This window comes from Bombina bombina, chromosome 6, assembly GCF_027579735.1.
Source record: "Bombina bombina isolate aBomBom1 chromosome 6, aBomBom1.pri, whole genome shotgun sequence".
In the NCBI taxonomy this organism is placed as follows: domain Eukaryota; kingdom Metazoa; phylum Chordata; class Amphibia; order Anura; family Bombinatoridae; genus Bombina; species Bombina bombina.
In genome coordinates this window covers 1,063,574,323-1,063,588,820 of record NC_069504.1, presented here as the reverse complement: position 1 = coordinate 1,063,588,820, position 14,498 = coordinate 1,063,574,323, and the positions used below count along the sequence as shown (strand labels likewise).

The 14,498-nt window shown below is 40.6% G+C and overlaps 1 protein-coding gene across 4 annotated transcripts in view; it reads left to right on the top strand.

The window, feature by feature from the left end:
• The window catches only part of LOC128664167 (uncharacterized), a 335,114-nt gene that overhangs the window by 263,486 nt on the left and 57,130 nt on the right, over positions 1-14,498 (top strand). For 3 of the 4 annotated variants that reach the window (XM_053718925.1, XM_053718924.1, XM_053718926.1), the window contains exon 12: positions 12,373-12,503. The exons of the other annotated variant lie outside the window; for it this stretch is intronic. In XM_053718925.1, the coding sequence (XP_053574900.1) occupies positions 12,373-12,503 (131 nt within the window). The remainder of the gene's footprint in view (positions 1-12,372; positions 12,504-14,498) is intronic. 4 annotated transcript variants of the gene reach the window in all.

The following is a 14,498-nucleotide window of genomic DNA, read 5'->3' as shown; positions in this document are numbered from 1 at the left end:
GAGGGAACACTGGTAGGAAGTGATTTTCAGCCAATGAGCCTCACCAACAAATACTGATCAGCCAATGCAAATTAGTAGGAATTGTCTATCAGCCAATAAGCATTAACAGGGAAGTGACTTTCAGCCAATGAGCATTAGAATGAAGCACACAATTGATACAGTTTTATTAGTTTCTATTTATATTTAAATAGCTTTAAATGGACAGTCTAGTCAAAAATAAACTTTCATGATTCAGATAGGGCATGTAATTTTAAACAACTTTCCAATGTACTTTTATCATCAATTTTGCTTTGTTCTCTTGGTATTCTTAGTTGAAAGCTAAACCTAGGTAGGCTCATATGCTAATTTCTTAGCCCTTGAAAAACTTTTTGGGCTCCTAAAACATCCACACATTTGCATAAAAGCATATCACTAATTTTAAGATATGCATTGAATATTTATATCTTTATATGTATGTGTGTATATGTATATGTATATATATATATATACTGTATATATATATATATAAACTCACCGGTCACTTTATTAGGTACACTTGTTCAATTACTTGGTAATACAAATTGCTAGTCAGCCAATCACATGGCAGCAACTCAATGCATTAAGGCATTTAGACGTGATGAAGACGAATTGCTGAAGTTCAAACCAAGCATCAGAATGGGGAGGAAAGGCAATTGAAGTGACTTTAAACTGGCATGGTTGATGGTGCCAGATGTGCTGGTCTAAGTATTTCAAAATTAAATTTATACAGGGAGATATAGTATCAGACCATATATTAATGGTCTGATAAAGTAAGGGAAATGAAGGCACACAGAGAATTTATTTCATACCAAAAATAAATGTATTAATTATATTCCCTTGTCACATTTCGTGAAATACTCTGCATTTGACTCAAACCAACACAAAATAAGGTAAACACCATATATGGTCTGTGCTACTATAAGGACTGTTTGGTGTTTCATCTGTTGCCCTGTGAAGCGAATACAGGACTTGGAAAACAGGCACCTGTGGAGTCTAAGTAAATGCACGTAAGATAAGAGCGAGAGGAACATACATATCGTATCCACCTGAGCAAGTTTGCGTATATCCTGACGTACGCTCCGATGCTTTTGATCTATCAGCCTAGGGAAAGCCTGGTTCTTTCTCGGTGCGGCGGATGCCGGTACAGCTGATCACTACTACACACAGAAAGTGCACTTTACCTACAAGTCCGATTGGAAGAGCTTGCAAAGCTATACCACTTTTCCCCCCCCAGTGACATCAGACGCCACAGAGAGAGCGGTCTGCTTCTTTGAAAATCTCCTGGGACACAGAGCTAGTTTGTTTCACAGCTGTATGCTCTATCCTGGCAAGTGATTTAAAATCTTACTTTTGGGAACAGATCACAGTAAGAACTAATTCGTTTACTTTACCTTTTGCATAAAGGACTGTATTTTCACTTTGCATTTTCCTGGACCGAGTGCAGGATCTAACTGTGTTTCCTCCTAGCTTCTGAGAGAGACTTTTCTCAGCGGTTTATTTTACTTTTTCCATTATGTTATGTTTTGACACACTGCTTTAGACATGTTATAACTAATATTAGGATATGTGCATAATTGTTCTATTTTAGGTCTATATACAATCTAGCAACCTGATTAATGTGTGTTTCTTCTGTTATGTGTGATCAGTCCACGGGTCATCATTACTTCTGGGATATAACTCCTCCCCAACAGGAAATGCAAGAGGATTCACCCAGCAGAGCTGCATATAGCTCCTCCCCTCTACGTCAGTCCCAGTCATTCTCTTGCACCCAACGACTAGATAGGATGTGTGAGAGGACTATGGTGATTATACTTAGTTTTTATGACTTCAATCAAAAGTTTGTTATTTTATAATAGCACCGGAGCGTGTTATTACTTCTCTGGCAGACTTTGAGGAAGAATCTACCAGAGTTTTTACTATGATTTTAACCGGAGTAGTTAAAATCATATTACTGTTCTCGACCATCTGAGGGAGGTAAAAGGCTTCAGATCAGGGGACAGGGGCAGATGAATCTGCATTGAGGTATGTAGCAGTTTTTATTTTCTGAATGGAATTGATGAGAAAATCCTGCTATACCGTTATAATGACATGTATGTATACACTTCAGTATTCTGGGAATGGTACTTCACCGGAACTACTCTGTTAAAGGTCACTAATCTTTTTAATAAGTATTATATCATGTTAAACGTTTTTGCTGGAATGTAGAATCGTTTACATTGCTGAGGTACTGAGTAAATAAATGTTTGGGCTTTATTTTCCACTTGGCAGTAGTTTGTTTTGAATTGTGACAGTTTCGTTTCTCTTCACTGCTGTGTGTGAGAGGGAGGGGCCGTTTTTGGCGCTCTTTGCTACGCATCAACAATTTCCAGTCAACTATTATTATTTTTCCTGCATGATCCGGTTCATCTCTGACAGATCTCAGGGGTCTTCAAACTTCTTGAAGGGAGGTACATTCTCTCAGCAGAGCTGTGAGAATTTTTTATATTGACTGTGGATAAAGACGTTACTCAATAATTTTTATGTCAAATTTAGTTATGTTATCTTACTAATGGGAACAAAACCTTTGCTAAAAGTTGTGTTGTTTTAAAGTTGATGCTATAACTGTTTCTCAGTTCATTATCTCAACTGTCATTTAATCGTTTAAGTACCTCTTTGAGGCACAGTACGTTTTTGCTAAAAAAGATTATAACCAGGTTGCAAGTTATTGCTAGTGTGTTAAACATGTCTGACTCAGAGGAAGATATCTGTGTCATTTGTTCCAATGCCAAGGTGGAGCCCAATAGAAATTTATGTACTAACTGTATTGATGCTACTTTAAATAAAAGTCAATCTGTACAATGTGAACAAATTTCACCAATCTGCGAGGGGAGAGTTATGCCGACTAACTCGCCTCACGCGGCAGTACCTGCATCTCCCGCCCGGGAGGTGCGTGATATTATGGCGCCTAGTACATCTGGGCGGCCATTACAGATAACATTACAAGATATGGCTACTGTTATGACTGAAGTTTTGTCTAAATTACCAGAACTAAGAGGCAAGCGTGATCACTCTGGGGTGAGAACAGAGTGCGCTGACAATACTAGGGCCATGTCTGATACTGCGTCACAGCTTGCAGAGCATGAGGACGGAGAGCTTCATTCTGTGGGTGACGGTTCTGATCCAAACAGATTGGATTCAGATATTTCAAATTTTAAATTTAAATTGGAGAACCTCCGTGTATTACTAGGGGAGGTCTTAGCAGCTCTCAATGATTGTAACACCGTTGCAATACCAGAGAAACTATGTAGGTTGGATAAATACTTTGCGGTACCGGCGAGTACTGACGTTTTTCCTATACCTAAGAGATTAACTGAAATTGTTACTAAGGAGTGGGATAGACCCGGTGTGCCGTTCTCACCCCCTCCAATATTTAGAAAGATGTTTCCAATAGACGCCACCACTCGGGACTTATGGCAAACGGTCCCTAAGGTGGAGGGAGCAGTTTCTACTCTAGCTAAGCGTACCACTATCCCGGTGGAGGATAGCTGTGCCTTTTCAGATCCAATGGATAAAAAATTAGAGGGTTACCTTAAGAAAATGTTTGTTCAACAAGGTTTTATTTTGCAACCCCTTGCATGTATCGCGCCGATTACGGCTGCGGCAGCATTTTGGATTGAGTCTCTGGAAGAGAACCTTAGTTCATCTACGCTAGACGACATTATGGACAGGCTTAGAGTCCTTAAACTAGCTAATTCATTCATTTCGGAGGCCGTAGTACATTTAACCAAACTTACGGCTAAGAACTCAGGATTCGCCATACAGGCACGTAGGGCACTGTGGCTAAAATCCTGGTCAGCTGATGTTACTTCTAAGTCCAAATTACTTAATATACCTTTCAAGGGGCAGTCCTTATTTGGGCCCGGTTTGAAAGAAATTATCGCTGACATTACAGGAGGTAAGGGCCACGCCCTACCTCAAGACAAAGCCAAAGCTAAGGCTAGACAGTCTAACTTTCGTCCCTTTCGGAATTTCAAAACAGGAGCAGCATCAACCTCCACTGCACCAAAACAGGAAGGAGCTGTTGCTCGTTACAGGCAAGGCTGGAAGCCCAACCAGTCCTGGAACAAGGGCAAACAGGCCAGGAAACCTGCTGCTGCCCCAAAGACAGCATGAACCGAGAGCCCCCGATCCGGGACCGGATCTAGTGGGGGGCAGACTTTCTCTCTTCGCCCAGGCCTGGGCAAGAGATGTTCAGGATCCCTGGGCGCTAGAGATCATATCTCAGGGATACCTTCTAGACTTCAAATTATCTCCCCCAAGAGGGAGATTTCATCTGTCAAGATTGTCAACAAACCAGATAAAGAAAGAAGCGTTTCTACGCTGTGTACAAGATCTGTTATTAATGGGAGTGATCCATCCGGTTCCGCGGTCGGAACAAGGACAAGGGTTCTACTCAAACCTGTTTGTGGTTCCCAAAAAAGAGGGAACTTTCAGACCAATCTTAGATTTAAAGATTCTAAACAAATTCCTAAGAGTTCCATCGTTCAAAATGGAAACTATTCGGACAATCTTGCCCATGATCCAAAAGGGTCAGTACATGACCACAGTGGATTTAAAAGATGCTTACCTTCACATACCGATCCACAAAGATCATCACCGGTATCTACGGTTTGCCTTCCTAGACAGGCACTACCAGTTTGTAGCTCTTCCATTCGGATTGGCTACGGCCCCAAGAATCTTCACAAAGATTTTAGGTGCCCTCCTGGCGGTACTAAGACCGCGAGGGATTTCGGTAGCTCCGTACCTAGACGACATTCTAATACAAGCTTCAAGCTTTCAAACTGCCAAGTCTCATACAGAGTTAGTTCTGGCATTTCTAAGGTCGCATGGATGGAAAGTGAACGAAAAGAAGAGTTCTCTTTTTCCTCTCACAAGAGTTCCATTCTTGGGGACTCTTATAGATTCTGTAGAAATGAAGATTTACCTGACAGAGGACAGGTTAACAAAGCTTCAAGATGCATGCCGTGTCCTTCATTCCATTCAACACCCGTCAGTAGCTCAATGCATGGAGGTGATCGGCTTAATGGTAGCGGCAATGGACATAGTACCTTTTGCACGCCTACACCTCAGACCGCTGCAATTATGCATGCTAAGTCAGTGGAATGGGGATTACTCAGATTTGTCCCCTACTCTGAATCTGAATCAAGAGACCAGAAATTCTCTTCTATGGTGGCTTCATCGGCCACACCTGTCCAGGGGGATGCCATTCAGCAGGCCAGACTGGACTATTGTAACAACAGACGCCAGCCTACTAGGTTGGGGCGCTGTCTGGAATTCTCTGAAGGCTCAGGGATTATGGAATCAGGAGGAGAGTCTCCTTCCAATAAACATTCTGGAATTGAGAGCAGTTCTCAATGCCCTTCTGGCTTGGCCACAATTAACAACTCGGGGGTTCATCAGGTTTCAGTCGGACAATATCACGACTGTAGCTTACATCAATCATCAGGGAGGGACAAAAAGCTCCCTAGCAATGATGGAAGTATCAAAGATAATTCGATGGGCAGAGTCTCACTCTTGCCACCTGTCAGCAATCCACATCCCGGGAGTGGAGAACTGGGAGGCGGATTTCTTGAGTCGCCAGACTTTTCATCCGGGGGAGTGGGAACTTCATCCGGAGGTCTTTGCCCAAATACTTCGACGTTGGGGCAAACCACAGATAGATCTCATGGCGTCTCGCCAGAACGCCAAGCTTCCTCACTACGGGTCCAGATCCAGGGATCCGGGAGCGGTTCTGATAGATGCTTTGACAGCACCTTGGAACTTCGGGATGGCTTATGTGTTTCCACCCTTCCCGCTGCTTCCTCGATTGATTGCCAAAATCAAACAGGAGAGAGCATCAGTGATTCTAATAGCACCTGCATGGCCACGCAGGACTTGGTATGCAGATCTAGTGGACATGTCATCCTGTCCGCCTTGGTCTCTACCTCTAAGACAGGACCTTCTGATACAGGGTCCGTTCAAACATCAAAATCTAACTTCTCTGAAGCTGACTGCTTGGAAATTGAACGCTTGATTTTATCAAAACGTGGTTTTTCTGAGTCGGTTATTGATACCCTGATACAGGCTAGGAAGCCTGTTACCAGAAAGATTTACCATAAAATATGGCGTAAATACCTATACTGGTGTGAATCCAAACGTTACTCCTGGAGTAAGGTTAGGATCTCTAGGATCTTGTCCTTTCTACAAGAAGGCTTAGAAAAGGGTTTATCGGCTAGTTCATTAAAGGGACAGATTTCAGCTCTGTCCATCTTGTTACACAGGCGTCTGTCAGAAAATCCAGACGTCCAGGCCTTTTGTCAGGCTTTAGCTAGGATCAAGCCTGTGTTTAAAGCTGTTGCTCCACCATGGAGTTTAAACTTAGTTCTTAACGTTTTACAGGGTGTTCCGTTTGAACCCCTTCATTCCATTGATATAAAATTGTTATCTTGGAAAGTTCTGTTTTTAATGGCTATTTCCTCGGCTCGAAGAGTCTCTGAGTTATCAGCATTACATTGTGATTCTCCTTATCTGATTTTTCACTCAGACAAGGTAGTTCTGCGTACTAAACCTGGGTTCTTACCTAAGGTAGTTACTAACAGGAATATCAATCAAGAGATTGTTGTTCCATCCTTGTGTCCAAATCCTTCTTCAAAGAAGGAACGTCTTCTACACAATCTGGATGTAGTTCGTGCCCTCAAGTTCTACTTGCAGGCAACTAAAGATTTTCGTCAAACTTCTTCCCTTTTTGTCGTTTATTCTGGACAGAGGAGAGGTCAAAGAGCTTCTGCTACCTCTCTCTCTTTTTGGCTTCGTAGCATAATACGTTTAGCCTATGAGACTGCTGGACAGCAGCCTCCTGAAAGAATTACAGCCCACTCCACTAGAGCTGTGGCTTCCACTTGGGCCTTTAAGAATGAGGCCTCTGTTGAACAGATTTGCAAGGCTGCAACTTGGTCTTCGCTTCATACTTTTTCCAAATTTTACAAATTTGATACTTTTGCTTCTTCGGAGGCTATTTTTGGGAGAAAGGTTCTTCAGGCAGTGGTTCCTTCTGTATAATGAGCCTGCCTATCCCTCCCGTCATCCGTGTACTTTTGCTTTGGTATTGGTATCCCAGAAGTAATGATGACCCGTGGACTGATCACACATAACAGAAGAAAACATAATTTATGCTTACCTGATAAATTCCTTTCTTCTGTTGTGTGATCAGTCCACGGCCCGCCCTGTTTTTAAGGCAGGTAAATATTTTTTAAAATTATACTCCAGTCACCGCTTCACCCTTGGTTACTCCTTTCTCGTTGATTCTTGGTCGAATGACTGGGACTGACGTAGAGGGGAGGAGCTATATGCAGCTCTGCTGGGTGAATCCTCTTGCATTTCCTGTTGGGGAGGAGTTATATCCCAGAAGTAATGATGACCCGTGGACTGATCACACAACAGAAGAAAGGAATTTATCAGGTAAGCATAAATTATGTTTTTAGATATTATTAGACTTAGCAGCATACGTATGCTTTATAGATATCCTGCAGGCAATGTTACTTTAGATGTAAGGTGTTGTATATATATGGTGTTTACCTTATTTTGTGTTGGTTTGAGTCAAATGCAGAGTATTTCACGAAATGTGACAAGGGAATATAATTAATACATTTATTTTTGGTATGAAATAAATTCTCTGTGTGCCTTCATTTCCCTTACTTTATCAGACCATTAATATATGGTCTGATACTATATCTCCCTGTATAAATTTAATTTCATTACTGATTAAGGGTGGCACCAGAATCTAGATTATCAGCAATATTTCCCATTCTCTCATACACCCCCACTTATATAAGTATTTCAAAAACTGATGATCTACTGGGATTTTCATGCACAACCATCTCTAGGGTTTACAGAGAATGGTCCGAAAAAGAGAAAATATCCAGTGAGCGGCATTTGTATGGACGACAGTGCCTTGTTGATGTCAGAGGTCAGAGGAGAATGGGCAGACTGGTTTGAGATGATAGAAAGGCAACAGTAACTCAAATAACCACTTGTTACAACCAAGGTGTGCAGAATACCCTCTCTGAATGCACATCACGTCGAACCTTGAAGCAGATGGGCTACAGCAGCAGAAGACCACACCGGGTGCCACTCCTGTCAGCTAAAAACAGGAAACTGAGGCTGCACTTCGCACAGGCTCACCAAAATTCAGCAATAGAAGATTGGAAAAATGCCTGGTCTGATGAGTCTCTATTTCAGTTGCGACATTCAGATGGTAGGGTCAGAATTTGGCGTAAACAACATGAAAGTATGGATCCATTCTGCCTTGTTTCAACGGTTCAGGCTAGTGGTGGTGGTGTAATGGTGTGGGGGATATTATCTTTGCACACTTTGGGCCCCTTAGTACCAATTGAGCATTGTTCAAATGCCAAGGCCTACCTGAGTATTGTTGCTGACCATGTCCATCCCTTTATGACTACAGTGTACCCATCTTCTGAGGGCTACTTCCAGCAGGATAATGCACCATGTAACAAAGCTCAAATCATCTCAAACTGGTTTCTTGAACATTTGAAAATGACAATGAGTTCACTGTACTCCAATGGCCTCCACAGTCACCAGATCTGAAACCAATAGGGCACCTTTTGGATGTGGTGGAACGGGAGATTTGCATCATGGATGTGCAGCCGACAAATCTGAAGCAACTGTGTGATGCTATCATGTCAATATGGACCAAAATGTCTGAGGAATCTTTCCAACACCTTGTTAAATCTATGCCACAAATAATTAGGGCAGTTCTGAAGGCAAAAGGGGGTCCAATCCGGTACTAGCAAGGTGTACCTAATAAAGTTGCCGATAAATGTATATGTGTATGTATATGTGTATGTATATATATATATATATATATATATATATATATATATATATATATATATATATATATATATATATACACAGTCATGGCCAAAAATATTGACACCCCTGCATTTCTGTCAAATAATGCCCCACTTTACCCAGAAAATTGTTGCAATTACAAAGGTTTAGGCATTCTCATGTTTATTTCTTTTGTTTGTATTGGTATGAAACAAGAAAGTGGAGAGAAAAAAGCCAAATCTGACACATTCCATGCAAAACTCCAAAAATAGCCTGGACAAAATTATTGCCACCTTCTCAAAATTGTAAGAAATAATAGCATTCCAAGTTTGTGGTACTTCTGTAATTTTTAATTAAAGTCACCTGTATCAATTAACAGGTGCTGACAATATAGAAATCACATCGGCAACCAGTTAAAATCGGGAAAAATTGACTCAACCTTTCTGCTGTGTCTCTCTATGTGCCCCACTGAGCATGGAGAAGAGAAAGAGCAGCAAAGAATTGTCTGAGAATTTGAGAAAAAAAATTGTGGAAAAGCATGGACAATCTCAAAGTTACAAGTCCATGTCCAGAGATCATAATGTTCCTGGGTCCACTGTGCGCAACATTGTCAAGAAGTTCGCATCCCATGGCACTGTAGCTAATCTCCCTGGATGTGGACGAAAGAGAAAAATTGATTAAAGATTTGCAACAAAGGATTGTTCGAATGGTGGATAAAGAGCCACGATTAACTTCCAGACAAATTCAAGCTGACCTTCAGGCACAGGGTACAAATGTGTCAGCTCGCACTTTACGTCGCTATTGGAATGAAAAGGGACGCTATGGTAGGAGACCCAGAAGGGACCCCACTGTTGACACAGAAACATAAAAAAGCCAGATTGAAGTTTGCCAAAATGTACCTGAGAAAACCAAAATCTTTTTGAATGTGCTGTGGACAGAAAAAACAAAATTACAGTTTTTTGGTAAAGCCCATCATTCTACTGTTTTCAGTAAAAGAAATTAGGCTTTTAAACAAAATAATACAGTTCCTACAGTCAAACATGGTGGAGGTTCACTGATGTTTTGGGGTTGCTTTGCTGCTTCAGGCACTGGATGTCTTGACTGTGTGCATGGCGTTATGAAATCTGAAGACTACCAAAGAATTCTGTGGTGCAATGTAGGGCCCAGTGTCAAAACATTGGGTCTCTGTCAGAGAGTGAGACCTGGAGCAGTTGGCGAAAAAAGAGCGATTGATTTCAGTTATTTTTTCCAAGGTGTGTGCTACCACATAATAAATTGAGTGTGCCAATAATTTTGTACAGTCCGTTTTTGGAGTTCTGCGTGGAATGTGTCAGATTTGGCTTTTTTTTTCTACACTTTTTTGTGTAACACCAATACAAACAAAAGAAATAAACACGAGAATGCCTAAACATTTGTAATTGCAACAATTTTCTGGGCAAAGTGGTGCATTATCTGACAGAAATGCAGGGGTGCCAATATTTTTGGCCATGACTGTATGTGTGTGTGTTTGTGTATGTATACATATATATTATAGCTATCCTATATTATAAAAGGCCAGGCATGTTTGTCCTATTCAGTCAAGCGCAGTAGAGACTGCAGCGTGAGACAAACATACCTGGCCGTAAGGAAAGATCAGCAGTGACCACCGTGAGCATCAGACAGCAGAGAGGGGGCAGGAGCAGGCGGGGCCGATGCACTGCAGAAAAGTGTTATTGATTGAATGATAGTCTTGGCATGGCACGCTAAAATATACATGTTGGATAGCACAGGTATACCAAATTCTTCATATAATGCATTTCTATCAGGCGCACAGTTAAATTCATGTCAGATATCTCTTGATCGCTAAGCCAAGGGTGCTCTAAGCCTATATTGCACAAGTAGTGGAATTTTTCATGTAATTCTGTGATATACTATTATTAATAATTGTAAAATAATAGTCTTAAAAAGCAATACATTTTATAGTGGTATTTTGGATTCTGGAAGCTATCGTAATATGAGCACAATTTGCGCACTAATAGGACTCCCTGTGTATCCATTACAAGTATGCCGCTGTCTGAATACATTTGCAGCTTATAATGCTTAGTTGTTAAAATATAAAAACAAATACATTGTAAAGTTTTAGTATCCATAAAGAAGTGCGCACCTTACTAGCAATCACCTGATCACATGAGGGTCTGTCATTGTAAGCATCTTAGCGTTTCATCAGTAAAATCACTCTGGAATTTCATCTTGGTTTCCATACAGAGGAGGAAATCTCATTCACCTAGATTACAAGTTTTGCGCTATAGAGGGTGCGAAATGAACGCAACAAAAGTTGCGTTATTTCACCCTCCATAGCGTTGCCATTACAAGTTTTTGAAAAGCCGCCTTGTGCGTGCGATATGGTGGTGATAAGCTCCATACCGCACAAAATCCAAGTGCTGCTTTGACGTGCTCGTGCACGCTTTGCCCATAGACATCAATGGGGAGAGAAGGTTAGAAAAAAACTAACACCTGAAGCGTGGAATGGCGATCACCGTAACGCAATCCCATTGATATCTATGGGGGGAAAAAGTTAAGCTTAAACCTAACATAAACCCCAAGTCCAAACACCCCTAATCTGCTGCCCCCGACATCGCCAACACCTACATAAAGTTATTAACCCCTAATCCGCCGCTCCCAATATCGCTGACACAAAATAAACTTATTAACCCCTATTCCGACAATCCCTGACATCACCGGCACTATAATAAAGTTATTACCCCTATTCCCCCGCACCCCAACATCGCCCACACTATAATAAAGTTATTAACCCCTATTCCACCTCTCCCCGACATCGCTGCCACTAAATACAGTTATTAACCCCTAAACATCTGGCCTCCCACATCACTGCCACTAAATAAACTTATTAACCCCTAAACCGATAGCCCCCCACATCGCAAAAAACTAAATTAAACTATTAACCCCTAAACCTAACACCCCCCCTAACTTTATATTAAAATTACAATATCCCTATCTTAAAATAAATAAAAACTTACCTGGGAAATTAAAAAAAAACTAAGTTTAAACTAACAATTAACCTAACATTACTATTAAACTAAAATTAAAATAACTATCAATTAAATAAATTCAATTACACATTTAAAGAAAACTAACACTACTAAAAAAAATTAAATCTACAATTACAAAAAAATAAAAAATACTAAATCACAAAAAATTAAAAATACTAAATTACAAAAAATAACAAACACAAAATTACGAAAAATAAACTAAATTATCCAAAATAAAAACAATTAAACCTAATCTAATAGCCCTATAAAAAAAGCCTCACCAAAATAAAAAAAATCTAATGGATGCGGTCAGGTTTTTAGGCTGAAATGGCAATTTTTTCAGCATTAAAACCCGAACGCAAAACTTGTAATCTAGGTGATTGTTTATAATTGTTTGTTTGCCTTTATTAAGCATAAAATGAATGTTTACAAAAACAAATTCTCTTTGTTGCAATAGCTGATTGATGTCTCTTCGACTTCCTCTGAATACACGGAGATCCACAAAATGTTCTCCAAGACCTTGTCCAATCAAGTAGTAAAGAATATCAAGCGCATACAGAACCCATCTCTTTGGCAAGTTTTCCAGTGGTAAGCGTGCTTCCTCAAGGAATTATATAGGTTACTTAAAGTGATGGTAAATCCAAGCGTTTAACAAACGCTAGGATTTACCATTATTAAAAATAAAGTTGAGTTTAAGGGGCCGAATTATCAAGCTCTGAACAGTTCGGCGGAAACAGAAGTTATGAAGCAGCGGTCTAAACACCATTAGCCAGAAACAGAAGTTATGAAGCAGCGGTCTAAACACCATTAGCCGGAAACAGAAGTCTAAAGACCGCTGCTCTATAACTTGTCCGCCTACTCTGTGGCCGCGGACAGAAATCAACCTGATCAAATTCGATCGGGTTGATTGACGCCCGCTGCTATCGGCCTATTGACCGCAAATCTGCAGGGGGCGGCATTGCACCAGCAGTTCACAAGAACTGCTGGTGCAATGATAAATGCCAACAGCGTATAGCGTCTCAGGCCGCCTACGGCACAGTGCTCTCCTTCAGTTAGGTGACGATTGCACCTCTAAACCAATAGCTGTGTGTGTCAGCTGACAGGGTTCTCTAAGCTAGCACGGCTATTAGTTTAGAAGTGCAATGTGCTGTGGGCCGGAGCCGCTGAGTTTACCAAGCTGCTTCGGCACAGTCAGGGTGAGTTTAGCACCCTTTTTTAAATAACTGATGACTTAAACTCCACTTTATTTTTAGAGATGATAAATCCTAGGTTTTGTTAAACGCTTGTATTTACCATCACTTTAAGCCTAATAGTTTTCTTTTTCATCAGGGCATACTCAGTACAATTGGAGATACAGTAGATAAGAAGCAGTTTTCTGTCTGATATAATAATAATTCTAGTAATTAGTTAACGCCTAGATTTAGAGTTCTGCGCTAGCCGTCAAAACCAGCGTTAGGGGCTCCTAACGCTGGTTTTGGCCGCCCGCAGGTATTTAGAGTCAGTCAGGAAAGGGTCTAACGCTCACTTTCCAGCCGCGACTTTTCCATACCGCAGATCCCCCTACGCCATTTGCGTATCCTATCTTTTCAATGGGATCTTTCTAACGCCGGTATTTAGAGTCTTGGCTGAAGTGAGCGTTAGAAATCTAACGACAAGACTCCAGCCGCAGAGAAAAGCCAGGAGTTAAGAGCTTTCTGGGCTAACGCCGGTTTATAAAGCTCTTAACTACTGTGCTCTAAAGTACACTAACACCCATAAACTACCTATGTACCCCTAAACCGAGGTCCCCCACATCGCCGCCACTCTAATACATTTTTTTAACCCCTAATCTGCCGACCGCACACCGCCGCAACCTACATTATCCCTATGTACCCCTAATCTGCTGCCCCTAACACCGCCGACCCCTATATTATATTTATTAACCCCTAATCTGCCGCCCCCAACGTCGCCGCCACCTACCTACAATTATTAACCCCTAATCTGCCGACCGGACCTAACCGCTACTATAATAAAGTTATTAACCCCTAATCTGCCTCACTCCCCGCCTCAATAACCCTATAATAAATAGTATTAACCCCTAATCTGCCCTCCCTAACATCGCTGACACCTAACTTCAAGTATTAACCCCTAATCTGCCGACCGGACCTCACCGCTACTCTAATAAATTTATTAACCCCTAAAGCTAAGTCTAACCCTAACACTAACACCCCCCCTAAGTTAAATATAATTTTTATCTAACAAAATAAATTATTTCTTATTAAATAAATTATTCCTATTTAAAGCTAAATACTTACCTGTAAAATAAACCCTAATATAGCTACAATATTAATTATAATTATATTGTAGCTATTTTAGGATTAATATTTATTTTACAGGTAACTTTTTATCTATTTTAACCAGGTACAATAGCTATTAAATAGTTAATAACTATTTAATAGCTACCTAGTTAAAATAATTACAAAATTACCTGTAAAATAAATCCTAACCTAAGTTACAATTAAACCTAACACTACACTATCAATAAATTAATTAAATAAAATACCTACAATTATCTACAATTAAACCTAACACTACACTATCAAT